This window comes from Cucumis melo, chromosome 2 (assembly GCF_025177605.1).
Source record: "Cucumis melo cultivar AY chromosome 2, USDA_Cmelo_AY_1.0, whole genome shotgun sequence".
Taxonomy (NCBI): Eukaryota; Viridiplantae; Streptophyta; class Magnoliopsida; order Cucurbitales; family Cucurbitaceae; genus Cucumis; species Cucumis melo.
Window position 1 is genome coordinate 25,820,203 of NC_066858.1, and position 18,071 is coordinate 25,838,273.

The 18,071-nt window shown below is 32.4% G+C and overlaps 2 protein-coding genes and 1 non-coding gene across 3 annotated transcripts; 2 read left to right on the forward strand and 1 right to left on the reverse strand.

Moving 5' to 3' along the window:
- Nucleotides 1-4,390: 4,390 nt before the first annotated feature.
- Nucleotides 4,391-4,471, forward strand: TRNAL-AAG (transfer RNA leucine (anticodon AAG)). The gene has a single exon. It is a non-coding gene; the product is annotated as a tRNA-Leu (tRNA).
- A 1,963-nt stretch (nt 4,472-6,434) lies between these two features.
- Nucleotides 6,435-7,169, forward strand: LOC103502321 (protein indeterminate-domain 16). Its single transcript, XM_008466207.3, has one exon. It carries the CDS (start codon nt 6,559-6,561, stop codon nt 7,072-7,074), a length of 516 nt encoding a protein of 171 aa, XP_008464429.2. The 5' UTR covers nt 6,435-6,558; the 3' UTR covers nt 7,075-7,169.
- A 5,456-nt stretch (nt 7,170-12,625) lies between these two features.
- LOC103502317 (acetolactate synthase 3, chloroplastic) lies at nt 12,626-14,853 on the reverse strand. The gene has a single exon (XM_008466204.3). It carries the CDS (start codon nt 14,783-14,785, stop codon nt 12,788-12,790), a length of 1,998 nt encoding a protein of 665 aa, XP_008464426.1. The 5' UTR covers nt 14,786-14,853; the 3' UTR covers nt 12,626-12,787.
- Between the last annotated feature and the right edge of the window lie 3,218 nt (nt 14,854-18,071).

Genomic DNA, 18,071 nt, shown 5'->3' on the forward strand with positions numbered 1-18,071 from the left:
TCATCAAACTCGATAAAATCAATTCAAAGTCCATTGCTCATTTAAGTTTTTTTTTTTAATGTACAAATGGTTAATTAAAGGTATTTTCAAGGAAATAAATTAAATAAATCAAGCATATTATTCCAAAAGCTATGTTGTTGTCAAATTTGCGATCGCTGTTATAAATTGAAACTTACGGTGGTTATCGTTATGAATTGGGTTAAACCATATCATAACTGTAATGACAACAATGTTAAAATGATTTTTTTCTTTTCTAAAAGGGTAACCATAACACAACTCCAAACGAAAATGATAACAGTAATGATGAGATGTAATTTCCAGATGCAATCGGATTGATCACCTTACGCTCAATTGAATTGTGGTTTTTATTTACGTATTTGAACGTGAGTCCCATGTGTCAGTACAAATACAAAATATAGGTAAACACACACCAAACATAATCACATGGAGTCAATGGCAAATCCAGAAATTTTATATAGTGGGTACACTACCGACTTTATAATTCTATATATAAAAAAAACCCTTCTATCTTAAGTAGTGCGAATCCAAAAATTTTATATGATCTAGAAATTTTGTAAGAATGATGCAGTACCGCTATACTACAACTATGTTTTGTTTAAAATAAAGCATTATTTAATATATATTATAATCTAACACTTCAAAATTAATATTAAAAAATAAAAACTGATAATGTGAGACGACACATGCTTCCGTTGGCTCCTTAATAAATTCGTTCGTGGATGGAGCTCACTTCTAAAATTATCATTGATTCATTTCATTATAGTTAGATAAGGTGAGCTAAATTCATTTTGGTATGTCGTAAGGTTTGTTTAATGGATCCAAGTCATGATAATCGATGGTATTCAATATTGTATTTAATTAAGAAAAGTAAGATTGGATTGACGTTATGATTATGAATGAAGATTAGGTGGGAACTCAAAGTACTCCTCCAACGTAAAGGAGAATAAGTTTGGGTTCCGTAACCCAAAAAAAGAAGTGTTTAATAATAAAGAATAAAGAGAGATGATATTATTATGAAAGTAAAAAGGACACATAATCAATGGAGGGAGAGAGTTAAATAAATAAATGTAAATATGATTACAAAAACACTGATTACATTCACTTGCATGCATCAGCCCTTTTGCCTTTGCCTTTCACTACAAACACTTTTAAAAATTCCAATATCTTTTTAAGCAATAAAAACGTACAATGCAGATTTCTTAATGAATCAAACTTCGGATTTTGATCCTCACGCAACAATCATTCCAACTTTTTTCATAAATCTAAATAAAAGAAAAAAAAAAAGAGACAAAGGCCCAAACTAATATATGGGCCTCAACAACTTGTTTCAACTATAATACCTTATAGCCTAAATTAGTATATAATGAGCATTCTTCACTAACAAATGTTAGAGAAGTCCTAAATAGGCTATAGAATTTTATAAATGTTTGGCTCAATTTGTCTTATTATCTATTTTTATTAAAAAAGCGAAATAAAAAAAAAAATAAAAAAGAGAATGTACATGAGGTTATAGACGTGAAACATGACAAGTGATTTATTAGATATATTATGTAAATATGGTAAGTGATTAATTCTATTATGGTAATATTATAATATTCTTTGGTCGACTAACGAAATGTTTTACATTCAGTGGGAGGATGACAACTACAATTTATGTATTATTGAATATATGTAGTAGTATATTTGTAACAAAATCACATAACATAAATGTATTATGCAGTAGTATATATGTAAGAAATTAAAAAAAATACTAATCGGATTGAAAAAGAATAAAGAAAACGATACGAAACATGAAAAAAAAAAACAAATTGAATTATATATATGTATCACTAAATATGTGTTATTGTGTATACACATATGTATATACTAATAACATCATTTGTGTATGCAGTGATATATAATGAAATTCAACTACAATTTATGTATTATTGAATATATGTAACAAATCACAAGACATAAATATGAATAAGATGTATATATCTCATAAATCACATAATAGAAATAGGTTAAACAGTGGTATATAAATGAACGAAAACTTTGCTAAACAAAAATATGAATAAGATGATCGAAACATGCTGTAATTAAACAAAATATTAAGAACATGAAAAAAATCTGTGTATGTATTATTAAATATATGCAATAGTATATATATGTAACAAATCATAGAAAATCACAACAATTCAACCATTTGATTTTTAAAAATTAATAAACATACTTCTCAATTTTATTGTTGTGATTTTCGATAAGTTGAATTCTTAGTAAAACTAAAAAAATAAAAAATAAATAAAAGGGAAGTTATCAAAAATAACAAAACATTGAAACTATTTACAAGGTATGTAATCGAATTCTCTATAGCTCATTTAAATTTTTTACTATATTTTATAAACAGTTTCAATTTTTGTGCCGCGTATAACAATTCCTCTTTTTTAAAAAACTATTTCTTATTAGTTTTGAAAAGCAGGAATTTTGTAAGTATCGGTAAAAAAAAAAGTAGATAATAAAACTTAAAATATATATTTTCCTAAAAGTAAAAATTTGTTCATATGACTATGAGTATAGCTTACAATTCACAAAGTTATTTAGATATATGTATATTTAAAGAAAGAAAAAAGAAGAATAGTAAGTACGTAAACAGAAAAAAGCAACAAAAGAAAGTGTGTATAAAGAGATATATTGATAAAAGAAAGTAAATGTGCCAAAAAAACAAAAGTCAGTAATCAACGTAAAAACTACAAAAGAAGTTAATGATCAGAGAACATCAGAGCGTATGTATATAAACAGAAACGTAATCTAACAATACCAACAAAACATTATTGTATACATCTACATCAAATGCTTAAATTAATTAAAGAACAAACATATCATTAGCTATACGTTAAGCATAAAATTAGTTGTTATAGCAAGTCAATCTATTTAAAGAAGTTTTTTTTTTTGGTACAGTACAGGTCAAAACATGTCTATCTATCCATTGCTTGATCTACATCCGAAGCTAATTTGCAATCTATGGTTTCTCATGTATAAATCATAAATACAATTTCGTTGCACATGAATTTACTACGACTCATGTTCCAAGATAATAGATCAAACTAACAACCTTAAAGAGGAAAGTTTTGTCAATTATCATTCAAAGTTGTAAAGAATGGTGGATGACATTAAAAAGAAGAAAGAAGGAGTAGATATATATAATCATTTAAAAAAGAAAAACTTTTTGGGTAGAATGAAAAAAGGGGAGTTGGAAGGAAAAGTGGGGGGAAGAAGAAGAGAGAAAGGGGAGAGGAAAGGGAAAAAAGCTTAGTTGGAGGGCATGATACATAAATGATTGTCCTAAAAATGAAAAGTAGAGAGAGGGGGAGGTAGCTTCCATACATATATGGATGAATGGATATGGGAAATATATAAGAATTAAATTAAATTAAAACTATATATATATATATATATATATATATATATATATATATATATATATATATATTAATTATTATTTGACAAAGAAAAAGAAAAAGAAAAAGAAAAATGGGGGAAATGGGGGGGTTTGAAATTGAATAATAATATGTCGATGGTTAAGGGGGTTGAGACAATACCTAGGCAGTGATATGTCTGTCTCATTGCCTCAATTTTGAGCCACTTCTAAAACGCAACTTAGTTGCATATACTTATTATACTTTGAATGGATCTGACGATGGATGGATCTTCATTTCCTATACATATAAAAGGGGTTTGAAATATGAAGCTTAAAGGCCGCCCTCAGCAAGTAGCATCTTTGCCATTTGCGACAAAGGCATACCAACAATTTCCTATGCTTTCACTTCCCTTCCTCCCCTTGTCCTCCTGTCTTCTTTTCTTTTACTGGCCCCACAAATGTCTCCAAATTACTCCTTCCATCAAACTCGATCGGTTTTATTTTGGGACCATCCTATAATATCAAACCAAACCAAACCATCGTTTTTTTAATGTAAAATAAGGAGAATTAAATCAGAGTTGACTGAATAATAAATAATAATAATAATAAAACGATAATTGTTTTTATTTTTGCTTTGGTTTTTAGTTGAATTGCAGTAAAACTATGATTTCTTTGACAAATATTTGAATTAATTCGGTTTCTTTTATTAACATTTTTAAATCATCATGATAATTTATCTTTATTTTTTGTGATATAAAAAATACTAAAAATGGACTCGAAGTCAGAAGTTTATTTAAAATGTATAAATGTAGTCTCGAATTTGTTAGATCAAAAATCGATTTCCGACGAGTTTTTAGTCACTCTAAACACAAACTAATGAAGAGGGTAAGAAATTGATCCATTTGTCTAATCCCACGTGTGTTTATGGCTTATGAAAAATAGTTAGACATTGATCGGTTTAGCAATAAGGTGGAGATGGCCGAGTTGGTCTAAGGCGCCAGATTAAGGTTCTGGTCCGAAAGGGCGTGGGTTCAAATCCCACTCTCCACAGTTTTTTTGAATTTTAGGTAATTTTTAAGGGCAGCGATCACAGATCATGTGGTGCGACGGTTGACGTGTCAAGCGTGTGAGGCCACCAGCCAACACAAAGAAGAAAAAATAAAATAAAATAAAAAAGGGAGGGACCCACTGAATAAACGTCCCAAGTGGCATGGTCAGTGAACCCACAATTACGGTCAGTGGTCAGCCTCACTGGGGGCGCCCATCCCACGTGCCAACCTTCCCGCTGCGTGGTTTTCTTGAGATAGAAAAGTGGAGTGAGTGCCCCTTTTTCTTCTCTTTTGTACTCTCCCCCCGACATCTTCTTGCCCTACCAATAAAGCTCCCCCCCTCCCCCTTATTTTTTCTTAATCTTATTAATATTAATTCAACCCCCCTCCTCTCCTAATTTTCCTCCCCCCTTCCTTCTTTAATTAATCTAATTTCTCCCTAACTCATTAAAACGCACGTGCCTCCCTAATTATTATCCCCTCCCCCCTCCCTTACATTAACTAAAATTAATAATAAAGTCAAATGATTAAAATTTTATTATTAGATACTCAAAACAAAATAATATAATAAATAATAATAAAATAAAAAAAAAAAAAAAAAAGAACTATGCGGGGGGGTTGGTTAATTAATATAATCCAATTACGTGATCCGTTATTTTTCTCCCATGATGAGGCGCCTCTTTCATAACGGAATTCATTCCACTCCTCCTTATTTTTGCTCTGACATTTTCTTTTCTCTGTGACCATCATGCCATTCATTCTTGTCCTTATTTCCAGGAATCTCCCTACATTACAAAATTTCTATCAATCCCAGTTTTTTTTTTTCCTTTCTTTCTTTCATATTAATAATTATGATATCAATTATTTGACGTCTACCTAATTTTTCTTTTAGTGTCTTTTGATCTTTCGTTATAATGGATTGATGTTGAATTTGTTTCTAAAATGATTGAAATAAGATCTACTGATGATTTTTTTTAAATGTTCTTTTTTTTTGCTCAATTGCCATTTTGTAATTTTGATAATTAACATTAGAATGCAAAACCCTAGTTTTCCTTTTTTAGCAAAAAAAAATTATTGATACACTATTTTTCCTCCCAAATTTATAATCATCTTAAGATTTAGATTCATGAGTCAACTTTAGAGGTAATACAAATCATGGTTTGAGTTTGGTGTAGTCATTGAGACACATCCCTATATATATATATATATATATATATATATATAATGATATGCAATGCACTCTTTCATATAATTTACGGATTACTTCATGTTAAACTAATTCAAAAGTAACATAATCATGAGATAATTAGTATATTAGTTAATACTTTGTTTAATCGTTAATTAATTAAAATTAATTAATTAGTGATTAATAAATATTAGAATTTATTAGTTTATTATCTTATTTCCTTGCAAGACTATAAATAGTCACTTTAATATTTTAATAGAAGGTTTTTGTTCTATGAGACTTTTGTTAATATTTTGCAATGAATTTGGTCCAACACTTCTAACTCCTTCCCTAGGTGAAATCAAATATAATGAAAAAAATACACTACTCTTGTCTGCATTTTGAACTATTCTAAAATATAACAAAGTGGTTGGAGTATAGATTATGTATTCCAACTAAAGTTGGTTTTTTTTAAAAAAATTGTAATTAGAGGTCGGTTAGGGTTTTTAAAAATAAATTATTCAATAAAACTGACACAACGTAAACATGCATGGCTCATAATAATTATAAGCATTAGATATAAAATTAATGTACTTCCTCACCTTTTTTTTTGTTTAAGAGAAATTAAATATAATATAATTATATGAGAGTGATGTTGTATGGTCGTTGTATATAAGAATGTAAACTCCCACATCCATAATCATGGAAAAGAAAGAGGGGATGGGTAAAACGGTAATTTCATGAGCCAATTTGTTATATATATAGGTGCAAGTTTCTGCCATTTCATTCAGAGTCTGTTTCCATTGTACTCAAAGAAAAAAGAGAAAAGAAAAAAGAAAAAAAAAAAAGAGAAGAGAAAAAGAAAGAAAGAAAAAAAAAAAAAAAAGGAAAACCAATCTCCCTTTTTATTTGTATCTTCAGAAATGGAAGATGAAGATCAGAAAGAGTTACAGCTTCTTCCAACACCACACTCCATAGCATCTTCGTCATCCCACATGTCATCCCGTCCATCCGACTCCTCGTTACGGTTCCGTTCCGATCCATTCGAAGCAGGATCAGGAGGATCGGTGGACCTACAGCTATCAATAAGCCTAAGGCCAATCCGGCCAGTAACGGCAGGGGGGGAGTGCTTGTTCAAGTACGAGGAGGTGATGAAGCCGGAGGCAGCGAGCTGTGTGGAGGCGCTGAAGTGGCAAGCGGCGGAGCAAATTCGGCTGGCGGCGATAGAAAAGGCGTATGCTGAGAGAGTTAGAGAACTGACAAAGAGGGAAATAGAACTGGCTCAAACGGAATTTGCTAGGGCAAGGCAGATGTGGGAAAGAGCAAGAGAAGAAGTTGAAAAAGCTGAAAGAATGAAAGAAAGAGCAACTCGTCAAATGGATTCTACGTGCATGGAGATCACTTGCCAGTCTTGCAGGCAGAGGTTTCGGCCTTCTTAATTATTATCTTTAATCATAATTTTACCTCATTAATTACCCCTTTCCATTTCCCTTAATTATCCAGAGTTCCTTTTAATTAAATCTCTGCTTGGGTCTGTTTTCTTTTTTTCTTTTTAATTAATCATTTAAATTAAGTAAACTAAAGAAACAAAAAAATATATGGGGTTCTTAATTAGTTGGATCATTACCATCTTTGATCATCAACAATTACACATTAAATAATTCAAAATTGGAGTTCAAATTCAATTTTGTTTTGGAAATTTGTTTTGGTCTCCTAGTAATTTAATTTCTTGGTTGTTTAGTGAATTAAGTTTGTATGATATTTTAATATATTATTGAATATTATATATGGATGATTTGTTTATGACATTTTTATTTTTCAAGCAGTGATAGTGTGAAGATCATCTTGTATATATATTTTATTAGATTGCCTTTTTCCCCCTTTTTTCTTTTTGCTTTTCTGGAAAATCTCGTTTTTGTTATCACAAATCACACGACTCTGACTGATGTGTTTACAAATAATTGAAGAACTGTTTTTCTCTCTCTCTTCTTTTTATGTTATTTTAATTTTCCATTTAATTAAAGAGTATAATCATTCTATTTTGTGTTACACACATTTAATTTATTAGTTTATGCATGTATAAAAAAAGCCATCAATCTTTGAGTCATAATAGTTATAATTAGCATGACATTTTTCTTATGAGAAATTGGTTGATATGATTGGTTAACTTTATTTATTTGATTGAATAATTGACATAGTATGTGTTATGGTTCAAATTTACACAAATAGAGGAATGTTGTGATGGTTTTTTAGTTTAATCAGTCACAATCTTAAAGATGAAGAAAAACAAACAAAAGATCAATACCATCTATATAGAATGTTTAGAGTACATAAATGTGATATTGAAGATTGAGTAATGTTCACATAATTATTATTTGTTAATTATTTGAAAGGTTTGAGTAGATTATAACATTATTTTTGATTGGCAATCAATGGGATTGGTATGGATCCCATTTTGAGTAAAGAATGAGCAAGACTTTCCAACCACATACACCTTGTTTGGATGAAAATATACATGCAATGTTAAAAACTATATGCCATTTTGACTCATTAATTTTCTTCATCGATCATTATATGCTATGGCTTTATGTGACTGCTTGTATGTAAAACTATATATAAACATTAGTGAAAAATACCATCCACCCATCTCCTGAATTGATCATCATGGACCCTTGCATACATAAAATGATATATATATATATAACTATTTTTTTTTTCTCCAACTTTTCATCTTAAACCTAACTTTAGGGTTTGAAAACATTGAACTTTATAGGAAAGGACTGAAATTGTGAGTGAGAGATTGAACTTTTGGATGATGAAGTAAGCTCAATTTGGTTACTAAGAAAAGGTTTATAAAAATTAGAGACGAAAAAGAAGAATAATCCTTAAAAACAAGAAATATATATATATATACAGAGAGAGAGAGAGAGGGAATATTCATTAAGAGAGAGAAGGAGCACTGAAATTGAGAGAGAATAGGGGAAAAGAAGGAAAGAGTCAAAGGTCAAAAGAGAAAAGAAAATATATGTAAGGAAAGAAAGGGAGATGTGGATGGAGAGAAAGGCAAATGAATCAGAACAAAAAGTGAGAAATGGATAGGGAAGAAGAAGACAGAGAGATAGCTGTACAAATTTTGTTTTCAAGTTATTTAACTTTACCTCTCATCCTAACCAAACACCAAACATCCCCACTATCACTGTCTCCAATTCCCACCATTTTCATTTCCAATTCCTTCTAACCCTAACCCTAAAACCACACCATATTATATAACTATTTCTCTTTTCAAAAACCTACCCTTTGATAATCCACTACTTCCCTCTTCCTCTTCCTCTCTTCCCTTGCCACCTCCTACCGTCGGGGCAAATGGAATTTAGGGTTTCTCATCAATATTCATGAGATTTTGACATTTTTAATTTTGATGGGCATGTGCAGAAAGGTAACATGAATGATGAATAGTGATTCTCAGTTTTTTATTTTATTCCTTGAATAAAAGTCTAGTTTTGAATTGTGATGGGGTGTCAAGAAAAAAGGTTTACCTAGAAATGGTAATTTGGGGGTGGTTCTGATGTTCAAAAAAGCACTCAGTTTGTCAGACACACCATCATATCAAGTCAAAGTTTTATCATTTCAGAAACTAATTAACGACAGTTTAATTTGTCTTTTTGAGTGTTTAAACAAATTTTCAAAGGTTAAAAATCCAAACATATTTTCAATATATATATATATTTCTCCGACTTTGGGAGTACATAACAATGTTCCCCAAAACTAACCTAGTTAGTTTGATGAGATTATACTCCAACTTTGATGTCTCCTAAAAAAATGTAGTTGATGAGATCGCCGTTTTGGCGAGAAGCATAGGGAATTATCTCATCTTTTTGTCACCATGTTTATAATCTAGTTGCTTCTTGTGTAGTGCCCATTTAATTACGGTCAATGAAGCTTGTTTTTAGTTTGATTGTACATGGGAGTGAGTAAACAAAGGTGTAGTTAGGAATATAGTGAGAAGATCATCAAAGAAGTTGAATATGCAAAGGGCAATAGGTGGAGTTTGGAATATATAGCTAGGGGGAGCGTGTTGTCGCATATGTATGAAAGGAATATATATATGTGTGTGTGTGTGTGTGTGTGTGTGTGTGTATGTAAAGATCAAATATGGTTTCATTAAGAGTCATGATCTCCATGGTAGCACCTAGAGAGAAGGGAAGTGGAGCAGCCAATTATTTTGAGAGTAAAGTCTCTCAAAGAGGAGTGGGAGAGAAAAGGAAGTAGGACATGCCTTGTCCTAACCTTCAATCTACACAGCTGATGCCATCATGACTAAACCTTAACATTTTGTCCTTTCACCTTGTCCGTATTATGCATTCCAACAGATTCTCCAATGATTAAAGACATGTTTGGAATGACTTATTTCTACGTAACAATGTTTTTAAACCCGATCCTGAATCGATGTATGATATGTAAATGAAATTCACAGGCGATTTAACTGTTGAAATGAGAAGAGATATAAACTTTTTTTTTTTTTCCTTAGTTTCAGCTTTTTCAAGAAACATCCATCAGAAGCAGAAGGTCGTACGGGTACAATCAACAGTGATGAATCTGGGTTTGTGTTGGACAACAATTATGGATTCGATTAAAGAGATGCTTCCAAAATTAAACATCAAAATAATTCAAACTGTCAGAAGGCAGGGAAAAGAAATATATATATATATATATATATATATATATATATATATATATATATATGTATGTATGTATATAATTTTTTTTTTAATTTTCTTTAAAGGGTCTTACAAATTGGTAGCTGAAATGCTGATACAAAGTTTTTAAAGTGGTCAGGGGATGGATGTTTGTGGAGGGCTTTCTTTCTCGGAAATGGTCAAACTAATCTTAAAAAATGTTTTAATTTCCTCTTTCTTACTCTTTTTTAAGATTTCTTTGAAATGGGTTTTTTTTTTTCGGTTCTTCTTGACCAAGATTAACCTTGACAATGACACCATCTTAAAATGGGAGTTCCAAATGAAATTTGAAGTTTTGGAAACAAATTTTTTCTTTTAACCCTTAGCTTATGTAAATTATTACTGAAGGGACCAAAATTGAAGCATGCTCGCCATTCTCGCCTTCTTCCTCCTCCTTCTTCCATTTCTCGTTCCTCTTAGAACTACAACTATGTTTCTAAAATTAAATCTGTGTTCTTCATTTTTTGGTTTCTTCTTGTTCTTCCTTTCTCAAAATGAAAGTTGAGTTGTGAATCAAAGCAAGACAACGGAGGGAGAGAAAGAGTCAAGAGCAAGACCAAGGAGTTAGAAGAAGCAAGAGGAATCGAAGAATATGAATGAAGGAAACAAAAAGATGGAGGGAAAAAATTGCAATAAGAGGAAGAATTGAGAGGAAGGAATGGGTGGCAAGAACTTTGACCCTCACATACGTCTTGGAGTCAAATGAGTACTTTCATGTGTGACGTCTTGGAGTCAAATAAGTACTTTCACGTGTGACTAAATAGAGAACCATTTTTCATTCATTTTGTAACTTCAAACCAAATTAAATAATTTTAGGTCAAACCAAATTAAATAATTTTCAGTCGAGTCCTACAAACTTTTCGAAAGATGTAGTGCAAAGATTAGGAAAATTTTAGTAACCTAAAACAATTTTCACCTTTTCCAACTAGCAACCTTATGGAGATCAATTTAGTAAAATAACTTTTTTTTTTCTATATTTTCGACCTCAAGAAAAATTGAGAATAAGAAATACTATATGAATGCGTACAACTAAAAGAAGTTAAATATTTATTTATGTCGGAGAAGAACCGAGAAAAACTATTTAAATTTCTAAAAAAAAAAAAAAAGTTGAGTATTTGAAAGTTAAATTTTGACCATTTCTCCCCTTGTTTATTCATAGACCATGGCGGTGTGTGTGGAGCTTTTGATGGTGAGGTCAAGGATGGTAAACTTCCAGATATGACAACCTTTTACCATTCTCTTTCTAGGTAAGAGAGAGAGAGAGAGAGAGAGAGAGAGAGAGAGAATTAGGGAGAGAAAGTGATGAAAGATTTGATGGTCTTGTCATATCAAGGCCCAATGAAGGGAAAGGTAGCTTTCATTTGAAGCTATAAAAGTTGAAAAAAATCAGGTATAATGGTTATTGCATAGTGGGACTCAGCTCCTTCGTAAGTCGGAAACTTTAGCATGTGGAAATGAGATGCAATTTGTGGTAAAATTTATATCAAAATTGGGATACTTCATGATCCAACCTTTCTTTCCATCTTTCCTGTTTGGCCAATCTCATAAATACCAAAATATCCCAACACTTAATCATCTACCTCCCCTTTTTGGTTGGAATAATTGGAATTCCAAACAACTTTCCTTTTCTCATTCTACTCTTACCTCACTTGTGACTGACTTGTCCTCTCTGTTGCTGAATCTCACCCCAAGGAAGATGACATCCTAACTGTAGATTTCTCGACCGATGATCAATTGTAGGCAGTCTCCGTAATCTTTCTCTGATATGTTTCAGGTTCTTCAACCTATGATGGATGCCCTGTTTCTTAATGCAACTTCAAACAGAATCACTCTGTGTGTAAGAATACTTGGTTTCTTGTTTACAACAGTGTTCTATCGTTGTTGCATTCGACAACTATTTTGAAATGTATTTCATTACTTGAATCAAAATCCAATACTAGTTTTTCAGTTGTTGATGGAAGTACTTTTATCAATCTCATCAAACAGAGGAAGTAATACATAATTGGATGTCATTGATTCCCTGGCGTTCAAAATGAAGATCTCCCAAGTTCGTAAAAGACCTGAAAAGAAGCGGGAAGACCCACTAAATAGGGTGGTCGGGGAATCTACCTAAAGAAACAAGACATATAATAATTAAAAGAAATCAGCCATTCTTTCAAGAATCGTTGAATTTGGAATGATTCTCAGTTTCTCATTCCCATTTCGAAATTGTAAGCATGGCCCGAGTGTTGAAAGAGATGAAATGACCAGGAAGTAGAGACAACAAAACATAATTTAAGTAGAGACGGAACTCTTACAACATTGTTTATGATAAAGCGCCAGAAACTAACAAAACAAACTAAAGGAGATGGAAGGGAAAAAATGTACATAGGGAGAACTTAAAATGGTGAAGTGAAAATGGATTATATTATTCATATTAGTATACGCATCTTCCATCTCCTTCTGTGATCACATCTTTGAAAGCACCACCACTAGGAATCATAGGCAGCACATGTTCTTGATGTGGTACAATCACATCCAACAAGTATGGTCCTTCTGTCTCCAGCATCTTCTTCATTGCTGCTCTTAACTCGGCCCTCTTTGTCACGCGTGCAGCAGGGATCCCACACGCCTCTGCAAACTTCAACATGTTGGGGAATATCTCAGATTCGTTCGATGGATTTCCCAGGTAAGTGTGAGCTCTGTTGGCTTTGTAGAACCGATCCTCCCACTGCACAACCATGCCCAGATGCTGGTTGTTCAGGAGCAGGATCTTCACTGGAAGTTTCTCGACGCTGATTGTTGCTAGTTCTTGGACATTCATGATGAAACTCCCGTCCCCGTCGATGTCCACAACCACTGCACCAGGATTTGCTACTACTGCCCCCATGGCCGCTGGCAGTCCAAAACCCATTGCACCTAATCCACCGGAGGTTAACCACTGGCGTGGCTTCTTGTACTTGTAGAACTGAGCTGCCCACATCTGATGCTGCCCCACCCCTGTGCTTATGATCGCCTCGCCGTTGGTTAGCTCATCAAGGAGTTGAATTGCATATTGTGGAGGAATGGCCTCATCAAATGTTTTGAAAGTCAATGGATACTTTGATTTCTGCTCATTCAGCTCCTCTCTCCAAGCAGAGAAATCAAAGTGAAGCATCTGAGCTTTCTCAAGTAAACGATTCATTCCCTGTAGGGCCAACTTCACATCGCCACAGACCGAAACATGGGGCTGCTTGTTTTTCCCAATCTCAGCTGAATCGATATCGATATGAACGATTTTTGCACGGCTCGCAAAAGCCTCAAGCTTCCCTGTCACACGGTCATCAAATCTCACTCCAAATGCAAGCAACAGGTCAGATTTATCTACAGCATAGTTTGCATAAACTGTCCCATGCATGCCCAGCATTTGCAGAGACAAATCATCGGCGCAAGGATAAGCCCCAAGACCCATCAGAGTACTGGCCACCGGAATCCCGGTGAACTTGACAAACCTCCGCAGCTCCTCCGAGGAATTCAAACACCCTCCACCCACATAAAGAACAGGCTTCTTAGATTCAGAGATCAGTCGCAAAATTTGCTCCAAATGGGAGTCAATGGGAGGTTTAGGTAACCTAGACAAGTAACCGGGTAATTTCATGGGTTGATTCCAATTGGGAACCGCGAGCTGTTGCTGAACGTCCTTAGGAATATCAATAAGAACAGGACCAGGTCGACCAGAAATCGCGAGGAAAAATGCCTCGCTCACAATCCTAGGAATGTCATCTACATCAAGAACCAGATAATTGTGCTTTGTAATAGAGCGAGTTACCTCAACAATTGGAGTTTCCTGAAAAGCATCTGTACCAATCATTCTCCTAGGAACTTGCCCTGTAATGGCCACCAATGGAACGCTATCGAGAAGAGCATCTGCAAGGCCGCTGACCAGATTAGTAGCACCGGGACCGGAAGTTGCAATGCAAACGCCGGGGAGGCCAGAGGAGCGAGCGTAACCCTCGGCAGCAAATACCCCACCCTGCTCGTGGCGGGGGAGAACGTTACGGATAATTGAAGAGCGGGTGAGGGCCTGATGGATCTCCATTGACGCGCCGCCGGGGTAAGCGAAGACATTAGTGACGCCTTGGCGCTCGAGGGCTTCAACGAGGATATCGGCGCCTTTTCTCGGTTCATCAGCAGCGAATCGGGAGACGAAAATATCAGAACTGGCGATGGAGGAAGTTTCGACGGCAGCGGCGGAGGCGGCGGTGGAAGAGGGTTTAGGAGAAGGATTGGAGAGAGAGGTTGAGCAGATGCGAAGAGGGCGGCGGAAGGTGGGGTTGTGAGGAAGAGAGGAAAATGAAAGATCGAATCTTGAGAAGGGTTTGGTAAGGTTGAAGGAGGAAGATTTGGAGAAGGATTTGGAGGCGCATGGTGAAGTAGCCGCCGCCATTGATGACATGGTGAAGGGAAGAAGAAGAAGAAGGAGATGAGAAAGCAGGAGGGAAATGGTGTGGAAAGTAGTGGTTCTGAGTGATATAAAAGGATTTATAGTTAAATTATTTAACCACAATTAATTACCGCTGCTTACCCTTCGAAGCGCCATTAGTCAATTCCACAAAAGTTACCATTTCCATTTAATTTTAAATAATAATTAAATGGTTTTCGCCTGAGGTCTCCTTTCAAATCTCTTTTCTTTTTACCCTTGATTAAATAATTTAAGAATGGCAGTTTGTTGTTTTCTTTCCATTTTTATTTCTATTCTAAGCTAAATTTTAAAACAAAAAAATTACTTATTTTATATTTTAATATTTTATTTTATTTTTTTAGGAAGTAAGTAATATTCACTTAATTTTCAAAAAGTTAAAATAATAACTCAATTGTTACCAAAGGAGTTCTTAACTTTTGTGTTTTTTTATTAGATCATATAATACACCTCAATAATCGCAAATATAATTATTTATTATAATTAAGTATTTTCGACGTTGTAAAAAATCCTATCAATAATATAATTTATATTATTGATAGATAATGTTGTAAATATTGATCTATTGTAGATAAAATTTGAAATATTTTAAATTTTTTAAAATATTGTTATCTATTTAATTATTATTCCTATAATTGATATATATTATAATTACTCTATAAGATATATTAAATTTAGAGTAAAATACATTTTTATTGTTGATATTTGAGGTGAATATCTAATTGATACGTGAAATTTAAAAATAGACATTATTAATCTCTAAGTTTTAAGAAAAGTTCTGACCGTTGGTTGACTAACGAAAGTAAATATGTGACAGCGACTACTTTATTGACTTGAAATGTTATATTGGTTTTATAATTGTTATTTATGATTGGAAATGTGAAAGTGATAATTGGAATAATGATTTTAGAAAAAAAAAATATCCAGAGTCCAGATACAATTTATTTATAAACAGTTAGATTTATATCTCGTATCAAAGTGATTTTCAAATATTTAGATAATAAGTGTGTTGGAGATTTTAAAGTTACTAAATCACCAAAAAGAGTATAAATTCAATATAATATGTCAAGTTCCCCATGTGTTGCACCATGAACGGAGAAGAAGAGTTTGAGAGAACGTGAATTCATTGGTCCATTCACATTCAATCCCTAATATAGAATCAATACACGATATCAAGTTAGAAAAGTAGTCACTTACCGTACAACAACTAACGGTTTAATCCATTCAAAAGACTATTTAAAACTTTGCTTCAAATCTCATAGACTAAAAATGTATGTTTCAAAATTTCAGATACTAATAGACACCAACCCCAAAACTTAGTAACAAAAGTGGATCTTTCACGTCCTTACATTCACTCTCACTAATTTAGGAATTTTTTTAATCAATGGATGATTTAAAATGTCACCAAAAACTGAAGTTTATGGATGAACTAAATTTAATATCGATTTAAACATATGACGCCCTCGATAAACCTCACGATATGATGCTACCTTAAAAATCACCGATTAATCTAAAAAAAATTCAAACTTAGGTACCAAAGCAAATTAATAGAGATGCTTTTAAATACAGTAAAATGAAATAACTTATTTATAAATATAACATAATTATATTTTCTAATTCACATTATATTACAAAAGATTCAAATAGATATCTATCACTTTAGTACTAAACACAAAATGATAGACACTCAATAAATGTCTATCTTGATCTATTAAAATTCAACACGGAAAGTAAAATTTTAATTTAATATCATATCTATAACATTCGTGTAATAAAAATTAAATCACTAACTCAATAATGGAGTGATGTCGTAACATTTAGTCTTTTATCAACGTCAAATTTAAATGCATAGCATAACTGAATTAATTGATCATACGTTTAATGCATAGTTTGATTTCTACCTCCATAAGCAAACAACTGATGAGGAAGTAAAAAAAATAATAATAATTTACCGTTAATTACGGTGACAGATTCTATGCAATTTCCATTCTTTAGAGATCCGTTACTAAACGGATTGCATATTAATTTTAACTTTAATACGTTAACTAGAAAACAAACTTTGATTTTTATTTGGAATGCTCCTTAAAAAACGTGATTTGGAATGTTTTTTCTTTTTGTTTTTGGAAACGTGTTTGTGGTTAGGTAAGATCTACGGCTATTCTTTGTTCTTCGGTTTCAATTATTTTTTTTGTTTTTATTTCAGGGAAAGTTTGGAGTATGGAAGTGAGCACGAAAATGGACTAAAGTGTGATTAACAAAATCATTGTTCAATAAGATGGTGAAGATTTTGCATGGAAATTACTTACTCCTTTTATTTTTTTTAAATATTGACTACATATTGATAATCTAAAATTTTGATTTTTATATTGTATTGAAATGAATTGCGAAAAGATATTGATGCACTCAAATATAGGCTTTTTTTTTACTTTTTAGCAGAACCACCAAAGACAAATGAGATTGAATCTCTCACTTCATAAAGTTGTAGAAATAAAAGAAGAAGTTAACCTTTGAAATAATTAAGAACATTGGTTCTAAAAATACTTCAAAGCACACTTTTAATCATTCAAAACTAATTTTGATGATATAAGAATTATATTTGACGGTGTAAAAAATATTAAATTAATTTTGAGTGATTAAAGATATATCTTCAAAGACAAAAGAAATAAGCATAACATAACTCAAGTAACATATAAATGTATGGTCAACGATTATAAGATTTGAGGCTATAATTTTCTTATTTTCAATTGTACTAAAAAGAAAACATGTTTAAAAGAGTTCGAATCTTGAAAGTTGAAATTCACGTGTCAAGACTGTCCACAGCTAGAGAGGCATTATCAATTTTTTCACTTTCTCAAACTATTTTTGTCTTTTCTTTGAGTCTCTCTTTCCCTCTTCACATCTTAATCTCTCTCTCCCTCCCCTTTTGTTTTAATTTGTCTTGGTGAAGGGTTTAGAATAATATATCCTCTCTTTGTTTTTTTCTTCTAAGAGAAATTGGAATATTTCCCCCTTTTCTCTTTAGTGTTAAATAAAATAAAAGCGTTCTAACTTTAATATATTCTTGTTAAATTGAGATTTTCATATGGATCTCTTTTTCAAAGATACAAACAAAATTTGGTGTACTTTTTAGAAATCAAACAAAGTTTGGCACTTCTATTCATGCAAAAAACGTGCTGAAAAACTACTGATTTAACCTACGAACATGTTCGATGGACTAAGAAAGTGACAAGATTTGAATCGAGATTGATAGACATAAATATTC